Below are 18540 nucleotides of genomic sequence, written 5' to 3' on the forward strand. Positions count from 1 at the left end.
TGTGCAGCTGGACAGCACTTGTCATACACACAGATGCATTGGCCAGTTACTCATCTTCACTAGCATCTGCTGTTTCTGCAAGTTAAGTAAGTGAATCTATACAGAAGAAAAGTTCAATTAGATTGATCTGTGTGAAAGTCTTTCTGCGCATTTGTCATTTCTTATTTCTTCTTTAAGGAATATTCTAGGTTCAGCACAGCTATGAACAACATCTGCGGCACTTTGTCAATTACCACAGAAAATAATTTATCATCTTTTAGTCTGCAACAACAACAATGACCCAAAACAGATGCTGATGGTAAAACTAAAGTTGAAAGTCTAAGAATCAGTGTTTTTAATATGAATGTGTTTCAGAGAAAGAGATGGGATGTGAATATGTGCTGAGCGTGTTTTGTGTGTGTGTATGCTCTGTTTTCATAGGCCATATGTTTCTGTTTAAAACTGTTTTAAAGAGGCGGAGAATCATTTCCCCTCTTCTCTATTGCTCCGCCCCTCGAGCCTTTAGCTTTTGGTGTATTTTCCTCATCTCATCTTTCAGTCCTTCGTAAGCTACCCCTATTCGTTCTCTCTTTCTTTCACCCCTGTGCTCCATTCCTTTATTCAGTCAGCCTCTGTCCTGTTCATTGAGGATCTCAGAAGCTTGCAGTACACACATGAATCCTGCTGCTGGATGGACCCCTGGCCTCGGGGCCAGTAGGATGCGCTTGAAGTCGAATTGCTGAAAACCTTCGGTCTTGGGACTTTAAGGCTGTGTGGACATGGATGTCTAGGTTGTGTTGTACCTGAACTCTGATTCAACCTTTTTGTTTATATAGACATAGACATTAAATCCACTTGGATGAACCGTTGATAGGATACCGCGTGCTGATTGGCCGGGGCTGTGTTAGTGTTGGTGAATGGCGCGGCGCAGTTCAGGTAGACGCGGGCGTGGAGGCAATTGGCTCACAGCCTGTTTTTTCCCATCATCCTCAGGAAGAGAGCATGGAGATGCTCTGGGTGCAGAGGAGTGTAGGTGTGTGTACGTGGTGGCGGCGCATTACCAACGGCAGGAGAACACAGAGATCAGTCTGAGGGCAGGAGAGAGAGTGGAAGTGATCGAGAAGAGTGAGAGCGGTGAGTGACACACACTCACACTCATTTACATTATATACTGTATACTGTACAGGCACACAAGCATAACACAACACTCACAAACACCTGCATGTACAGTTGTGTCCAAATTTCAATGGCCGCTTGTGAAAATATGTATGTTTTGCATTTTTGTAACTAAATGTTGTAACAATTTAAGTGAAAGTTGAAAAGAGTTAGCCCTCTTTTATGACATCATGCACTTGAGTTGGCGTGAATCATGTTGTTCCAGCATGATTTGGTAATCATTTGTTCTTTAGTGGAAGCAAGAAAATTTGACCTTCGGTAAAAATGAGTTAACGTGGTCAATGGGACAAATTTGCTGATTTGCAGAATCGTAGCTATTAACAATATATTTTACATCATATATTTTCTTTAAAAGCTCCTGGTTTGTTGCCAAATTTAAATTAGATTTTTAATCCCAGATTTTTTTCTGTGTTTTAGGTATTCACACGTTTTGTATTCATGTGTTTTGTATTTGTATTCACGCATTATACAGAAAGTATAGTTGTGTGTGTTTGGACTGTTATGCAAAGCTTCATCATACCCAAAACATTCAAAACATCTACTGATGGAGTCCAACCCTGGACTGAACTTCATGACTGTCAACCTTTAGAGATATGCTCACAGAAATAAACAGGCTGTATTATATCATATTACATCTTTAGTTCACCCTTTACTCACCCTCCAAGGTTTGTTCCAAACCTGTATAAATGACTTTGTTCCGCAGAACACAAAGGAAGATATTTGGAAGAATGTCAGTTATCAAACAGATCTCATTCCCCATTTACTGCCTTAGTAGGGAAACAAAATACTATGGGAGTCAATGGGGGATGGGATCTGTTTGGTTACTGACATTCGTCCAAATATCTTGTGTTTAACAGAACAAATACATTTTTACAGGTTTGGCACAATCTGAGGGGGAGTAAATGATGACAGAATTTTTTATTTTTGGGTGAACTGTCCCTTTAAACATCAGGTGAAGGTTTCCCAACTTACATTTATTCACAGACCAACCAATCCTTTAGACATCTACAAAGACCATTCCCCTTAAACTAGCTCACATGCAGGTCATCCAATGAAAACAAAGATGTTAACATTCTTTTGTATTGGAAAGTGCTCTTAACATTTTCCTCCAGGCATTCAAACTGTGATAATGATGCAACTTAAATTAGTCATGCAGCAGGAAACTCATACACTATTCGGTTTCAATTATTTTGCTGATTTTACAACCATTTGTATTGAATTTGTTGAGTTTAAGTGAAGTAAAAGACACATTTAGATTGCAGTCAGAACCAACTAAATGTTTCCACACCACTTTCAAAACAAATGCTATATGTATTGTGTTTGAAACAGTAGTGTTTTTGAAGTGAATTATTTAGAAATCTTCGCATTAAAATCTAAATTAGCTTTCATGTAGGCTATACGCAGTGAAGAACTTGAAGTCCTATTGCCAAATAAAAACAAATGATGTTTTTAAAAAAATGTAAAAATGCATAAAGTTTTCTGTTAGGGTTAAGTTTACAGTAGTGTGAGGGGTAGAGGATAGAATATACGGTTTGTGCAACATAAAAATAATTATGTCGACGGAAAGTCCTCATTAAACATGGAAACTCAACGTGTGTGTGCCTGTGTGTGTATGGAAAAAGCCACCACAGCAATCAAGAGTACTTGAGTGAAGGTCTTTATGACATCTTAATGGATCCTCCAGAATGTTTCCTGAAGAGTGTGTGTTCAAATGTTCATGTTTGTATATCCCGGTGGGGACCTAAACCTGAATACACACCAACACATGGGGACTCGTGTCACCGTGGGGACCAAAATTGAGGTCCCCAGGGGCAAAAAAGCTAATAAATTGTACAGAACAAAAATTTTTACAAATCTAAAAATGCAAAAAGTGTTCTATGATCTTTAGGTTTAGGGATAGGGTTAGGGATAGGGGATAGAATATACAGTTTGTACAGTATAAAAACATTACGCCTATGGACTGTCCCCACGGGGATAGTCAACCAAAGCCTGTGTGTGTATGCGTGTGCGTTTGTTTGTGTGTCGACATCTTTGGTTGAGTGTGTGGTACTAAAATCTTTGTTAAAGTCATCATGAGCTGAACTTGCCAGGCCAACCTTCCTAACCCTATTCCTTTCGCAGTCTCTACTTTCTTTGCAATGTCTTGTTGCGGTGTCTTTTGCTTGTTAATATCTTCTAATATTTACCTTCTAATACATCAGTTTGTAAAAATATAAACATTTCCAGATATACAAACTAAAGGCATGTATACATTCTAGTTGAGTGGCTGCAGACACAGTATCTAAAATATTCTAATCGAGTCAATCTGCTCGTTTATATGTTTATGTGTCTCCCAGGTTCTCAATATAAGATGCTTTGGCAGAGTGATGCGTAAAGAACCTTAAGGTATTTTACACAGTATAAACTAGGGATCTGGCAACCTTTCTGAGCATGTGTGTTTGTTTGTACTAAAAAGCGTCTCGCACTGAGACCACTAACTCATGGCAGGTGTGTGCAACCAGTGACGGCATGCTTGTGTTCACCATAAACATTTTTGTGGGCTGTAACGTTTTTGCTTTTGAGACATTACTATGGTATACAGTATGTAATGCTTTGTGTAATGTCTGTGTTTGCGAAAAGCATTGTAAGATAACCCTTAAAAATCATTATTAGGTTTGAAGCAAAACATGATTTAACATTTAAAGTGGTCAATTATCAAAGTATAACTTGACTTTAAAGTATCAGACACAAATATCAAATTAATAAAAAAAAATGTTGACACTTAAGTGCACAGAACCAGTTACACTATTAAGACAGAAAGGATGTGACCCAATTCAAATTAACAGCTGGAATCAGTTACATCAGTGGTATGTTGGCTCTCTCTCTCTCTCTCTCTCTCTCTCTCTCTCTCTCTCTCTCTCTCTCTCTCTCTCTCTCAATAGGGTGGTGGTTTGTAAGAACAGCTGAAGAACAAGGCTGGGTTCCTGCTACATACCTAGTCTCTCTCACAGGACATCGAGACAGCCACAAAGCAGCGAACGGAGAGCGTAAGACTGCTGAACTACTCGTTTAAATCATCCATTTGCTTGACTGAATCAAGAATCGTTAAACAAACATGGAACATCTTTCACAACAGATACCAGAGCTGTTGGCTTGTGTTAAATACAAACACTGGCCAAATGTCCTGTTTTTCTATGCCTTACGCAACTCTTAACTCTTAACAGTTTTCATTCAGTTGCTTTTGGGAGATTTGTGGGTGAAAACTCTGTTGTGGAGGTTTATGCCATGTCAGCACATGAAGTCTTGCTTGGGCAAAGACCATAAAGTCATCTCACACAGCCAAGAGACCCCCCTACACACACACGTATGCACACACACATTTCTTGGAGCATGTAACAGCTTGGGAGTGTGTTGTACATTTCCAGCAGAGATGTCAGATTTTCCACCCATTATTCCAAAAGACTTTTACTGTACAACTGGGTCCAACACACACTGACCCATATTACAGAGAGAGAGAATATTGCTTGTGGTACAGAGATTCTGCAATGTCTGCATGTTTCACTTGGTTTTTCCACTGCTTCATCAAAATAGCAAAAAACACATGTTGAACTTGAAATATTTGGAGTCTTATGGCACACATTAAATTTATATGTCCTTGCTTTAGATAACAAACTATCACACTGAAGTGGCATTTATTTTTAAGATAGCATAAAAAGTAGAGCATTAAAGCTAGCATTTTTTGTAAGATCCCTTACAAAAAAGAAGTATACTTCAAGTTCTTTTTATTATGTACACTTAAGTAAAGTTTAAGTATATTTTTGACTATACCTCATGCAGTAATTATATTAACATGAACATACTAGTAATATACTGTTCTTTTAAGCATACTGTTTCAATACTAGTTTATGAAAAGTAAATGTAAAAAAAGTATACTTTTAAGAGTAACAGTACACTTTTAGTACACAGTAAACTTTGAATACACAACTAGTTTACAGCTACGTTTCTTGTTTGTACTGCATATACTACTCGTGAACTTATTGGTATAGTGATTGTACTAGTTCAATCCTTTCAGTATATAGACTGTGTATATAGTATATATTCATTTTTAGACTACAGGTATACTTTTCTTTAAGTGAACTTAACATCGGACTTTCAGTTTACTACTTTTTTATTTTTTCACTTTACTGTGTTCCTATTTAAATAAAAACATATTTTTAACTGTACACTAAGTAGATTTAAAGAATATCTCAATTAAAAGACTAAGTACAGTTATAGGCCAAATATACGTATTTAGACTCGCTGTAAAAAAATATTTGTTGTTTTGTTGGTTCAACTTAAAAAATAAGTTGAATTAACTCAAAATTTTAAGGCAACCAGGTAACTTACTTTTTTAAGTTGAACCAACAAAAGCAACAAACATTTTTTTACAGTCAGGATCTTTGTTGATCGTCTTGTCCTCTGTGTTTTGCAGCCGAGCGCTATGTTACAATTCAGCCGTACAGCAGCTCCAGTCTGGATGAGCTGGGCTTTGAGACTGGCGTCATTGTTGAGGTCATCCAGAGGAATCTGGAAGGCTGGTGGTTCATACGGTACCATGTTCATTATTTTATTTGAGCTACTCTGTCCTAAATGTGTTTTTTTTTTTGTATTTTGCCACTGGTATGAATGGTGTGTGTGTGATATTATTCCTTAGTTAGGCTTTAGGGATTATTCTGAATCTGTAACTTGCCCCTCACCAGTTTAAATTTACTTTTCAACTCTTATTCTTTCTCAGTTATGGAGGAAGAGAGGGATGGGCACCAGCTGCTTACCTGCGGAAGATGCAAGATGGTGTTATGCCTGGTAATCAGGCAACAGAGTCAAATAAACCAGCTGTGGAGGGTCAGGTGGAAATCATTGGCAACCTGATGGAGATCAGCAACCTTCTGAACAAGAAACCAGCCAGCGAGCACTACACGCAAAACAACACAAACGCTCACCGTCACAGCAACACGTCTGTGCATTCAAAAACTGACACCTATACACAATATAATGGTGATGCAGAGCAGACAGATGAGTTTATTAACAACACACACAGCGACAGAGACACGGCCGGCTTTAGCACAGCTGAGATGAGCTGTAGTGGCTCAGTGAGAGAATCTGGAGACCAGATCGGCCCTAGCTGCTCTCCACACACAGACACAAATGTGTGTCTGTCTGTCTCAGATACAAGTGTATGTGTGTCCGTGTCGGATGCTACTGTGTCTGCGATTCGTTCAGAAGCAAGTGTGTGTTCTGCAACACCATCCACAACGAAGACCAAAACTGTTCCTCCATCTCCTGCCATCGCTCGAGTCGCACCTCAGAGAGTCCACAGCGTAGAGACAAGTAAGTGATCTTTCTTTGGTTGGTTGGTTCGTTCTTTTGTTCGTCGTTGTTTCTTTTGTTCATTCGTTCTTCACTCTTAAAAAAAAGGTGCTTCAAAAGGTTCTTCGATGCCATATAGAAGAACCTTTTGGTTCCAAAAAGAACCTTTAACATCTGAAGAACCTTTCTGTGTCACAAAAGGTTCTTTGTGGTGAAAAAAAGGTTCTTCAGATTACAAAAAAGTAAGATAGAGATGGTTCTTTAAAGAACTTTTGTGGAATTTGTGGAACCAAAAATGGTTCTTCTATGGCATCGATGTGAAGAACCATGTAAGCACCTTTATTTTTAAGTGTTTTGATCGTTCGTTTGTTTGTTCTTTCGTTCTTTCTTTTTTCTTTCTGTCTTTCGTCTGTTCTTTGTTCTTTCATCCGTTCTTTTGTTTTTTTCATGCATTCTTTTTTCCTTTCATTCATTCGTTCGTTCTTTCATTCTTTTGTTAATTTGTTCTTCCTTTTTTCTGTATTTCTTTCTTTCTTTCTTTCTTTCTTTCTTTACAGTATATGAAGATAATTTGTCTTTTTGTCATTTAGGATCAGCATCAAGCAGTCAGAAACCTCCTCCCCGTCGTGAAAATAGCCTGGTCAGTATCTTTTTGTTATTTTCTCTCTGTCTTTTTCTTTCTCTCTATCTCATGTAACAAACTGTTCCACACAAATAGGTCATTCTGTGGTTTATAATATGCTTAACAGCATATTCCTTTCTCTTGACCTGATTTAGGGCTTTCAGTTACCGCAGCCCCCAGATCCCCCTAGTGTTGAAGCAGAGTATTACACCATCGCAGAGTTCCATTCCTGCCTGGCAGATGGCATCAGTTTCAGCGGAGGACAGAAAGCTGATGTACGTCGCTCTTCCACACACAGCTTGCAATGATTTATCATGTGTAGAGTTTTGGGAGAATCATCTTGTGTGTGTTTGTTGTTTACATGATTCTTCAGTAATTTGTCCCGAATATGTTATATACCCAGGCCCACACAGAATCTAAACAAAGAAAAAACAGCTAAGCAGATGTTGCAGAATTGAAACCCAGTATTTATACACATACATTTCCTAAAACAGTGCGCTATTATTCAATGCAATATAGATTATGAAATTGATCTGTGTTAAAATGTGTTTGAATGTCATGAAATCCTCTCTGGATACTGTGTTTTCAGGTCATTGAGAAGAACTCTGGAGGTTGGTGGTTTGTCCAAATTGGAGAACAGGAGGGCTGGGCCCCGTGCTCATACATCGACAAACGTAAGAAGCCTAGCATGAACCGTCAAACCAGCACGCTGACCCGTCCCAAAGTCCCACCTCCTGCACCACCAATCAAAAAACAGAACTCTCTTCCATGCGTGGAGTCAGAGGTCATGTCCCCGGCAAGTCCACGGGTGTATGAGGAACCCGAATACGACGTTCCAACAGTGGGCCTGGAATTTGACCCCGAGCTGGAGTTTTTCCCAGGGGAACCTCCAACTAAAGCCCCGCCTCCTCTGGTTCTGCGTAATGTTTCCTTTACGTTGGGGGAAGGTGATGAGGAGGAAGATGAGGGTGTTTATGCGAATGGTCGGTTCAGTCCTGCACCACCCTGTCAGGAGAACAACCACTCACCCTCCCATCAGGCATCCATGTGGGATCCACCTGAATATGACGCCCCTACTATCGAGCCCAGCATCGAAAGCAACGCCACGCTCTACGCACACTCTAAACTCAAACAGCAGGCTGATGAGTCCAAATCTAAACCGTCTGTGCGTCCAAAACCTGCAAACCCAGACTTTAGCTCTCTTAGAAGGCACAGGTCTGCAAACCAGGAGCAACAAGGACAAATACAATGCAGGACGTCCCGCACATCCGAGGAATCCGAGACTGGCTCCACCGTGTCGTCGGATGACTCCTTTGGCTTCCGTTCTTCTGATCCATCCAATGACATCTCTACCCATCTGTACCGCACGACTGCAGCGTACCAGCAGGAGGAGCCGAGTGAGATCGGCTTCCCTGCAGGAGTCCAGGTGGAGGTCCTGGAGAAGCAGGAGAGCGGTTGGTGGTTTATTCGCTGGGGGAACCAAGAGGGCTGGGCACCCACTTACTACCTACAGTCAATCAAAACCTCTGATACAGAAGCCAAAAACACAGAGTCTCTGTGTGGGGCTCCCGCTTCCGAGATGGAGATTACAGTGCAGCTAGATGTCGGAAAGGCAGGTAGAGGCCTAAGTCTGGAGAAGAATGAACAACGTGTTAATCAAAGCTTGAAGAACAGCCACAGATCTAACCAGCAGAACTGCCGCGTCGGGGTTAAGCAGCTCGCGGTTAGACCTCAAAATGTTCTCGCTGCAACCCACACCAAAGACAACACCAAGAACTCTCCCATTAACACACACACTTCACCTGTGGGACGAAGAAATGATGCTCCGCCCCACCACGCCTCGCACTACAGTGACCAATCTACCTCCGCAGGTAAAATGGAAAGCATGAGGCGTAAGGTGCCGGTTTCCATGGTGAAGCCTAAACCCCATCTCATTCACAACAATCTGCGGGAGGAGTATGTGTCGATCGCCGATTACAGAGGCGATTCAGAGACAATGAGCTTCCCTGCCGGTACTAGGCTGGAGGTGCTGGAGAGAAATACCAACGGCTGGTGGTACTGTCGCATGCTAGACTCAACTAAAACACGCAAGGGATGGGTACCCTCCAACTTCCTTGAGAGACGGAGCTAGTGGAACTTCAGGGTTAGTGTTAAATTCAGCACCTAACCATTTTTAGACAATAGACATTGTGGATGGTACAATATGCTTAATAACTAAAATCACCAACCGAGATAATAATTGGCTTCAGAAAACTGCATAATAATGTCCTGTTAGTCTTATAATGGGACTAAGGTAGGAAGAAAATGACCTATTTCTAAACATAATAACATTAATGCATTTACTCTTAAGAGATGGTCACACTAAGCATGCAACATTTCTATGGGTACCTTTTGAATATGTGCAACCGGACATGTCACACCTCAAGGGTTTTCTCATCTTTTGAGTTTTTTCATGGATTCTAATGTGCTTGCATTGTTACTCTTTTGATGGTATTTTTATAATCTGTTATCAATGTTGACATATCGATCCTCTATATATTTGCTTGTCACATTTCATCAAACTTGAACTTTGGAAGGCAAAACTACTTCACATGAGCTTGCCTGTCTAGTCTCCAGCATTCACATGCATATGAATGGAAGTCAGTAGAATGAAAAGTGTAGTGTGGCCGCCCATTTAGAATCACAAAAAGTTCACCAAGGAAAAATGTTACTTTTGAAAAAACGTGTCCTTGTGAGAAGGTTAGTCTCATTATTCTAAACCCAGCCTAACCCTATATATCAACCGTAACCCAAATCATAAAGGTTGTCCCTTGGTAATAAATCACATTAAACAAGGCTCTAATCATTATGTTTCACAAAATCGAATATGTTTTGAAACCAAAAGGTGAGTAATTTCTGGACCACTAGCAGCACAAAATAGTCTTCACAATCGCAATCAGGTGGTCAAAGGTGGCACAGAAATTGGACACTGTACCTTTAAATCTAAAGTAAAGTCATTTGCTGATTGACATCTTGTATACTCAGAATGCTTGTGCTGGATGATGTGATGTTATTTTCACTGAACAGACTTTTAGTTATTGCGTTTAGCCGCAGAAAGCACTTTCAAGTCAATGTCTCTATCTATCTATCTATCTATCTATCTATCTATCTATCTATCTATCTATCTATCTATCTATCTATCTATCTATCTATCTATCTGTCTGTCTGTCTGTCTGTCTGTCTGTCTGTCTGTCTGTCTGTCTGTCTGTCTGTCTGTCTGTCTGTCTGTCTGTCTGTCTGTCTGTCTGTCTGTGAATGTTACTTGGTTTGTATACTCAAACATGGTGCTATTGCTTTATTAAATCATTTCATTTTTTAAATAAAGACTTGTATGTTTGTTCGCAGCATTGACATTTTATCACAATAGCAAGAAAGTATGTGTTCTTGTGCACAAACACTATGTAGGACATATTTATTTAGCAACATTCTCTATTACAGTTATACAGATCTAAAGCAGTTAGTTGACAATCACATGTAAACAGCAAATAAACATTGATAGAAAATCAGTGCAACGTTATTATTTCAGGTTTAGACGATACTAAATTTAAAGCTGCATATTCACAGTTCAAATGATCCATATAAAACAAAATCACAGCAATAAAACATTTAAACTATTTGTTTACGCCCATAATATCTACTGTATATTTTTACAGGCTTTATTGCAGTTGTCACAATTGTAACATTGTTTCACAACTAACAGGTACCGACACTAAGAATATTGTGAATATCATATAATGTCATTTTTTTTGTTTTGTAAATGTAAATGTTATAAAAAAACAAACATTTAGCAACAAAGCCACTCAACACAGTTTGTTGATTTAGAATTTATAGAAATGATTAAACAAATAATTTAAGGTGCAGTATAAAGTTAACTGGTAAAAATATCAAAGAAATAAATGTACATTTGATTGTATGAACATTTATTTGTATGAAGTTCTTAAGATGTCACACGGAATTAATCTAGTACAGTTTTAAGATCTGCTAACCACTTTTTTGTCAAACATTTCACAAATAGATTAATTTAGCAGATTTTGATCATCATTTTGATTAATCCTAACGTTATACAAACATTATTTTAGAGGTTAGTCCAAGAACCTTTTACTTACTGGCTCTGGGATTTAATCAGTCAATACATGACAGCAGAGAAATGTGGGAAATCATAATGGACTACGACCCCAGAAATAAAAACGTAAAGAGCCTGATTTATGAACCATCCAAATATTCTGGAACTATCTGAATATAAATTGGTTGCCAGTTTACATGCTGTGATATATTTTGATGATGTCTCTGATTGGGCTGCGACACATGGGGCAAGAGGGATTTGACATCTCCCTTAGCTTCCCACCACACACAGAACATACACACATGTGTCCACACGTGTACAGCACCGAGTCCACAGTACTCTCACAGCAAATTAAACATTCATCACCAGTAACTGCACAGCATGGCAGGATATTGGGAGATTCTGAGGATGGTGAGCTGGATATTGTCCCTGTTGATTAAAGCAAATACAATCAACCTTTTAGTAGACATACTGCTCGTCATGTTTCTGGACTTATTTGTCAAAACATAATTTTATTTATATTCTAGTCATGTGCTCACAGCTGATTGGTCAGTGGTTTAACATATATTAACCCACTTATATATATACGAATATATTAGTGGTTTGACACATGAAAACACACCTGTAGAACTATTAAGGCTGTGTGGGTGGGGCTGAGAGCTGTCAATCAATCCCCTGACTGCTGTAATGTGGATCTGATTGGCTGTGGGGTGACTGGTACTTAAACTGGACTGATGAATTTGTGAAAAGGATTGAGGATAACTACAAGAAGTGCCTACAGAGAGAGAAAAGAGGAGTGAAGTTTTTTTCACAAATCCTTCTTTTTATGTTTAACATTTTTGGTAAACTTACCCAGTATACTGATTTGCTTAATATGTGGTTGTAACTCGAAGATCATCCACAGAGGAGTGGAATTATCCACAGAGATCTCTCGACAGGCTCTTCCTCCATTGTGACTCACAAGCACCTCCCCTTCTGCCGTTGCTCGGAAACCAAAGATATCCCCGCCCTCAAGTGGTGAAGCCAGGCAGCTAAAAGCCCAGAATTCCTTGCGGTCCAGCAGGTCATCAGGATTGGCCGGCAGGTTCTTCGGATTAATGTGAGCCGGGTTACAAGAAGTAAATCCATAAGTCAAAAATGTCTTCATGGTAGGTGTCACTTTTGGAGACCTCAGTGAGACCTTTAAGAACACACATTCTCCACAGCGCAATGGTCGGTGTGAGAATGCAAGAGCGCAATCGTCACGTCTGCTGTAGTAACGCACCGCTATGTGTTCGGTTAGCAGCCGCAGACCGTTGCCATGGACGGCATGGAAGTGCAAGTCATCGTGAAGCTGAGGTGACAGCACCGAGTTGAGGGTGTTTGGAGACATTGAGAGTGAAGGCAGATGGTCCGGATGGTCAAGCTTAGAGCAGTCGATTGACAGGCGCCAGTCATGCATCCCTTCAGGACGGAGATATTCAGCCGGCACCATCTTGCTGTCTGTAAAACATAAACATGCATCGTGGCAGGTTTTGACTTCACATTATCATCATAAAAACATACAAAACTGGGTTACTTGTGTAACCAGCAATCACTATAATACTGCTTGGTGGTTTTAGTTTGACCTCAATCACTTAAAATGTTGAAACTGACTGTCCACAGTGGACAACCGATGATGAGAACACCAGAACTTCAATTACCGGTCTGCTATAACTTTTAGCTTGGAAAGCATAACCAGCATCATCAGCAGAATCTTTCTCAGGCGCGGTTGCTGCTCCTCTTTTGGTTGGTTTTCGTTTTTTATGCTTGACTAAACAGCCTTCAGCTGACACTGACTTTTCTCAACAGGAATTATTTAGACATGACATTGAGGTCATAGTGAAATGGAAGACCAAAAGGATGAGAACATGTGTATGGGTTGCTAAAATAGTCTCTTTTCAAACGTTTTAAATGTTATTCTGTGATACAAAAGAAGATTAACATAAAAAGTACTGAACAAAAAAACCTCCCATCCAAATTGTCTGCACAGTATGAACTCCAGAGAAGTTTCGTACATTCACTAACATTATTTCAAAAAGTAGTTTTATCAGTACGTACATTCCCTTGGAATGAAGCCCGTGACCTTGGCGTTCTTGGTGCGATGCTCTACCAGTCAAGCTTCAGGAAAATTCCTATTGTGTGATTTCAGTTAGTGAGAACATGGGGTGATTTTAGTTATGGCATTTCGCCTTCTGAATATGAACACATTTTGGAAGAGTTAGGGGTAACACAAGAAAGCACAGTATGTGCGGATGGCTAACGTTCATCTATAAAATTGTTTTATGAGTTTTATGTTTTATGAGTATCAGTACATGAGTGAGATTACCACAGTAAAAATTTAACACACATGCAAGAAACACACATGGTTGGTGTTACAGAAAGCTGCATAAGAATATCAATTGTCGTCTTCGTGGATAGTCGCTGAACCTCGTTGTGTGTTTGTGTGTGTCGGCAGCTTTGAAAAGGTGAGATTGGTTCTTTGACAGCTAAATTAGTCCAGCTGTCCCTAAAGGTTAACTGATGTTACGGCAGCACTGACCCCCGATATCAATACACATGCCTACACCCGCATGGGTCTGCACTTTTTAAGTATGAACACATATACTTCCCACTTTAAGACATAGTGCTATCTGACTCTGTGGAAACATTGGCTATTTTTACACAAATGTATGTGAGAGTGAGCGAGGGAGAGTGTCAGAAGACCTTTATAAAATGTTCTTCAAGTTTTTTTAGTTGATAGAGCATTGCAGTAGTAACACAAAGGTATTGGGTTCGATCCAACACATATATAGTACTGACAAAACAACATATATAGTTTGACTCACTGTGAGTAGCTTTGGATAAAAGTGTCTGGATTAAAATGCATAAGGGGGGTTGAACAATAATCAGCACATGTGTCCTTTAAAATAAAATAAAAAAACAATGAAAATAAATCTCTTTTATGCCATTTCATATTATATAAAACAAAAAAGAAGATATTTTTTAAAAAGCTGGTAACCAAAAACCGTCCCCATTGACTTCTATTGTATGGACACAAAACCAATTCATTGCAACTCAATGGGGACCAACGGTTCCGTTACCAACATTTTTCAGAATATCTTCTTTTGTGTTCTGCAGAAGAAAGAAAGGCATACGAGTTTGAAATGCCAAGAGGGCATGTAAATAATGACAGAATTTTCACTTTGAAGGTGAACTATTCCTTTAAGGACTGAGACATATGCCTAATAATTCTAAAAGTGTCCGCCAGTGCTTAATACTGTATGTCCATCTGACCTACAGGCAAGCTAAAAAACAAGTTAGAAAATCTCATCATTACTACATTAATTGATTTTTTAAATGTTTGTCTCTCACACTTGTTTTTGCCTTGCAATCTGGAATCGCCCAGCATACTGTACGCTTTTTTTTATTGCAGAAGTGAAAGTGTAGGCAAGCCTTCTAATCTCACATCTTTTTTCCATTCGGCTTTTTTGTAATTAGGATAAGAGGGAATTAATGTCCGATTCTATTTTTAACTGTTTTGGATTTAAATCGTTCAAATGTGTCTGACCTCCCTAACCTTTTTAACTTATCGAGAGATCAGCACGTGCTCGCTGAAGCACAGCTCAGACACCGGCCCACATTAGACGCTGAACTTGACCTCAACTGTTCCAGTTGGGCCAAACTCTGACTGGCATGTCATTCTTATCCACAGAAACTTCCTGCAAACCAGCTTCGGGTACTTTGTTTGTAATGTGATGAGACATCTTAAACGTCTGAAACATGATCGTTTTATATTTGAGCGGGAAGATATGTGAACTCACCGATTAGCTGTACTCCACGTGTCAACCCATAAATGTCAATGATGGCCCATGCTGGTTCTCCCGCTAGTACTCCGCTGAAGAAGAAGATCGGTGCACCCTCGTTCACCCGGTAGAACGCTCGCCCAGTGTTGTCCAACCAGAAGGACAGAACGGTTCCTTCCTCACAATGTTCCTCGGGCAATGCTCGGGCCCAAAACCCTCTCTGGCTAACAAGATCAGGGCAGGCAAAACGTGGAAGCCACGATGACATTAGATGAGATGGATTCACTGTAGTGAAACCCACTCGCAGGGCGCCACTCCAACAACCCTGTCTTTTTGTGATCTGAAAGAGTGAGAAAAAAACAGAAGCTGTTAAACCCTTACGAAAGAGAAATAACAGATGAGATCATTATTATTATTTCAATTATTTCTCCTAGACATCAATGAGATTAAAAGTAGGGCAAATTGATTGGAAGTTTTGCTAGCTGATGTCAACTGCGTCTCAGATATTTCTCGTCTCATGTCATGTCAATTTTCAGAAGTGATCTCAACACTGTCACAAACTGAGCTCTGATTTGCCAAGTCTGCAATCAAATGTCAATATTATTGAAGATTTTAATATGAACTTTATACAATCTAAACTAATTTTACAGCTTCACACTCTTTATGTATTTTTATATTTGTCTCATTTGTTTCTTTTTTATTTCATTTTTTTGGAGAAACATCTACAGTACTTAAATAAAACCTCCTGAGCTTTGAAAGACCAACTTCGAGCAATTCAATTTTCCTTTGGGAAAAAAATAGAATATTCTCTTTTCCCATATTAGTGCAAACCTATGTGACTTTAAACACAAAAAGATTCGACACACTTACATTGGTTGGAAAAAGAGCTCAGTCAATATTTATATTGAAATAATGTTTTTCGAGGTTTCAACAACATGAGGGTGAGTACCCCTTAAGACTCGGTATATTCAAAGTATGTTTACAAACAGAACTGACAAACAAGTTATTGTGTGACTGTATGTGATGCTATAAATAGAGACCAGCAGAGGTGTTTATCAGAGTCTTGTTTTCTCAGCAATTCCGAAGAACTCAGTTTAACAGAACAAGATAACAGAACAACCTCACATGTTAGCATTCCCTCTTTTTCCTTCACCCTGTAGGGTTTGAGATGGAGTGATATGAAACTGGGATACGTGAGGGCTATTTTTGGACCACACAAAGTGTTTTACAGGACGATATGTGGAAAAAATCAGGCTACCGTACCTTCAGCCGAACCTGTTCATAGATTCGGAGCGGTCGGTTGGTGAACGTGATGGCATTACAGAAGCTGCCGATTCGGCGTACGTTGCGTTGCTTCTTGTCTATGACGATCTGAGAACCTTTGGTGTTGGCATGGAAACATAGTGGCAAGGAGGTTTGGGCATCTTGTGGATACATGCTCTTCTTCAGGGAGTGGCAGCGAACGGTTCCTTCTAAGAGATGAACAAAATAACAGTTACACTAAGACAGATTCATTCACTGAGGCACTAAACAACAGTGTGAGTTTGACAAAGTACAGAATGAAAATCTTTATCAAGGACAAGTAGACAACAAAAGAGTGACAGAGACAGCAACGTTGTTGCTATTCTGAAGTCTTTCAGGGTGCCAAAAGTGAGGTTATGTCTCCATTCAAACCCAAACGCTTACACACCAGTAAATCAATAGCTCTGTGTTTGATGGTTGAAACAGCATTTCAACCCAAACAAGCAATAAATGTTCATGGTGCTCCAAGAAATGGACCTCCCATACGCCCATGTGAAATCTGCAGCTCCTTATGTAACCAGCCTGATTCAGTCATAATAAATTACTGTAACGTTTAAATTACCATTAAATATTAAATTATTATTTTGTAGTTTTTTTTGTTTTGTTCTATAGACTCTTTCTTTTGTGGAACACGAAAGAAGATATTTTGAGAGATGTCTCAGTGGTTTTGTGTCCATACAATGGAACTCAATGGGGCCCAATGTTGTTTGGTTATCAACATTCTTTAAAATATCTTCTTTTGTGTTCTGCAGAAGAAGGTCATACAGGTTTCGAATGACATGAGGATGAATAGATGACGAAAGAACTTTCATGTTTGAGTAAACTATCCATTTAACTGTAAAATAAACTATAAAATTGTAAAGTTTTTGCTTTGCCCATGGAGTGTGCTGACAGGTGTTATGGTTAAGTTATAAAATTCAGTGCTGGTATAACAGACATTATGATCATTAAGGGGCACCAAAAGAAATACACAGTTTTATTCTCACTGACTTGTAAGATTGGCTTGTGATCAAACACTCTCTCCCCAACTCCCTTTTATATTTTCCCAGACCTCTGCAATGCTTTAAGTCAAGGACACGGTTATTTTGCAGCCATTTTTCTCTTTAATTAACTGCTGTTGACATTTTGCTTGGAGTGGGTCAATGATTGAATCTTGAGTGAACACAAAGAAGACTGATTCCAGACTTTAACCCACTTTACCTGCATGAGCTCTGTGTCAGTGAATAGTTGTAAGGCCACTTAGTCTTTTGTTTGTGTTTACAAAGAGATTGTGTACACAAAACGAACAAATCACTTCTATCAAATCACTGATACACCTACAAACACTGCCTTATTTTTCATCCTGGTTTAAAAGGAGTGTTAGTGATGTTGTCAACCTTGTGATAATAATGTCATATCCTGTTAGATGTGTGGATTTTCTCTCTTTCTCTGCTCTAGGCAGTAGCTGGCCCAAGTGTCAGTTTGATTCAGTGTGAGCTTCACTTGCTATGCGGGTATAAAGTAGAGACGTTTATTACTCCTAGTTTTATGTTCACAGAGAGAAAAAGAGAAAGCTAAAAATAACTCTTTATCTAAAATGTGTACAGTATGTGGGTCAACTTATATATAAAGCGATATAAGCTATTTAAAGCTTATACTTTCTATATATACAAAGTTTTTTTTAATTATTAGGATTACAGGGAGAGTTTCAGTACAGTTTTTTTTAGGTTTTGTAATTTAGTTAATTATAAGTTCTCAAATGATGTCCAGCATAACAAGCTCAGTAATGAAAAAGTTGCTTGGGAAAATGTAAGATCATTTAAGAAAAATACAGACAGTTATTGATAAAACGATTAAATAAATAACCACGAAGTCGTATTCATTATAGTTTTATATGCCCTTTTTAGCTATGATAAAATATGAAAGAAAAATCATATTTTAATGTCACTTACCTTGTAAGGTGGTATGGGTTACCTGCCCACCCATTGGAAGACAACGATTTTTAGACACTAAGTACAATGTTGCTCCAAATATGCCTTGATTTGGTCTTCAGTAGCTATGTATTTTAAACAAAACGACCCGCAAATTTTGTCGGATCCTCCGCTGCTGTCTGGTAGCAGTCTGTGTACACAGTCACACGCGCTGCCATTCAGAGACCCTACGGCAGGACCGACCCCTCATTATCATAAGAGGCGGAGTTTGGGAAGTCTTTATTTACCTGGGAAGTTACTTTTTCTTTTTCTTTGTTGAAC

At 39.2% G+C, this 18540-nt stretch overlaps 2 protein-coding genes across 2 annotated transcripts; one reads left to right on the plus strand and one right to left on the minus strand.

Moving 5' to 3' along the window:
• Positions 1 to 567: 567 nt before the first annotated feature.
• sh3pxd2ab (SH3 and PX domains 2Ab) lies at positions 568 to 10878 on the plus strand. The gene is made up of 7 exons (XM_057344740.1): positions 568 to 1113; positions 4077 to 4181; positions 5606 to 5723; positions 5909 to 6501; positions 7071 to 7120; positions 7258 to 7377; positions 7692 to 10878. The coding sequence occupies exons 1-7, from the start codon at positions 897 to 899 to the stop codon at positions 9231 to 9233; spliced, it is 2745 nt and encodes a 914-aa protein (XP_057200723.1). The 5' UTR covers positions 568 to 896; the 3' UTR covers positions 9234 to 10878.
• A 132-nt stretch (positions 10879 to 11010) lies between these two features.
• Positions 11011 to 18334, minus strand: neurl1ab (neuralized E3 ubiquitin protein ligase 1Ab). The gene is made up of 6 exons (XM_057344741.1): positions 18241 to 18334; positions 16271 to 16479; positions 15026 to 15347; positions 12057 to 12686; positions 11827 to 11979; positions 11011 to 11633 (listed from the first exon to the last, which is right to left on the minus strand). Exons 1-6 carry the CDS (start codon positions 18272 to 18274, stop codon positions 11398 to 11400), a joined length of 1584 nt encoding a protein of 527 aa, XP_057200724.1. The 5' UTR covers positions 18275 to 18334; the 3' UTR covers positions 11011 to 11397.
• Positions 18335 to 18540: the final 206 nt, after the last annotated feature.

This window comes from Triplophysa rosa, linkage group LG10 (assembly GCF_024868665.1).
Source record: "Triplophysa rosa linkage group LG10, Trosa_1v2, whole genome shotgun sequence".
Classification (NCBI taxonomy): Eukaryota; Metazoa; Chordata; class Actinopteri; order Cypriniformes; family Nemacheilidae; genus Triplophysa; species Triplophysa rosa.

Excerpts from the sequence above, each read along its gene's own strand:
- neurl1ab (XM_057344741.1), bottom strand. The coding sequence starts at position 18,274 with ATGGGTGGGCAGGTAACCCATACCACCTTACAAG. Across the intron at positions 15,348-16,270 it reads ATGAACAGGTTCGGCTGAAG|ATCACAAAAAGACAGGGTTG; the intron begins GTACGGTAGCCT and ends TCACTCTTTCAG. Across the intron at positions 12,687-15,025 it reads ACGTGGAGTACAGCTAATCG|ACAGCAAGATGGTGCCGGCT; the intron begins GTGAGTTCACAT and ends TATGTTTTACAG.
- sh3pxd2ab (XM_057344740.1), top strand. The coding sequence starts at position 897 with ATGGCGCGGCGCAGTTCAGGTAGACGCGGGCGTGGAGGCAATTGGCTC. Across the intron at positions 1,114-4,076 it reads GATCGAGAAGAGTGAGAGCG|GGTGGTGGTTTGTAAGAACA; the intron begins GTGAGTGACACA and ends CTCTCTCAATAG. Across the intron at positions 6,502-7,070 it reads AGTCCACAGCGTAGAGACAA|GATCAGCATCAAGCAGTCAG; the intron begins GTAAGTGATCTT and ends TTTGTCATTTAG.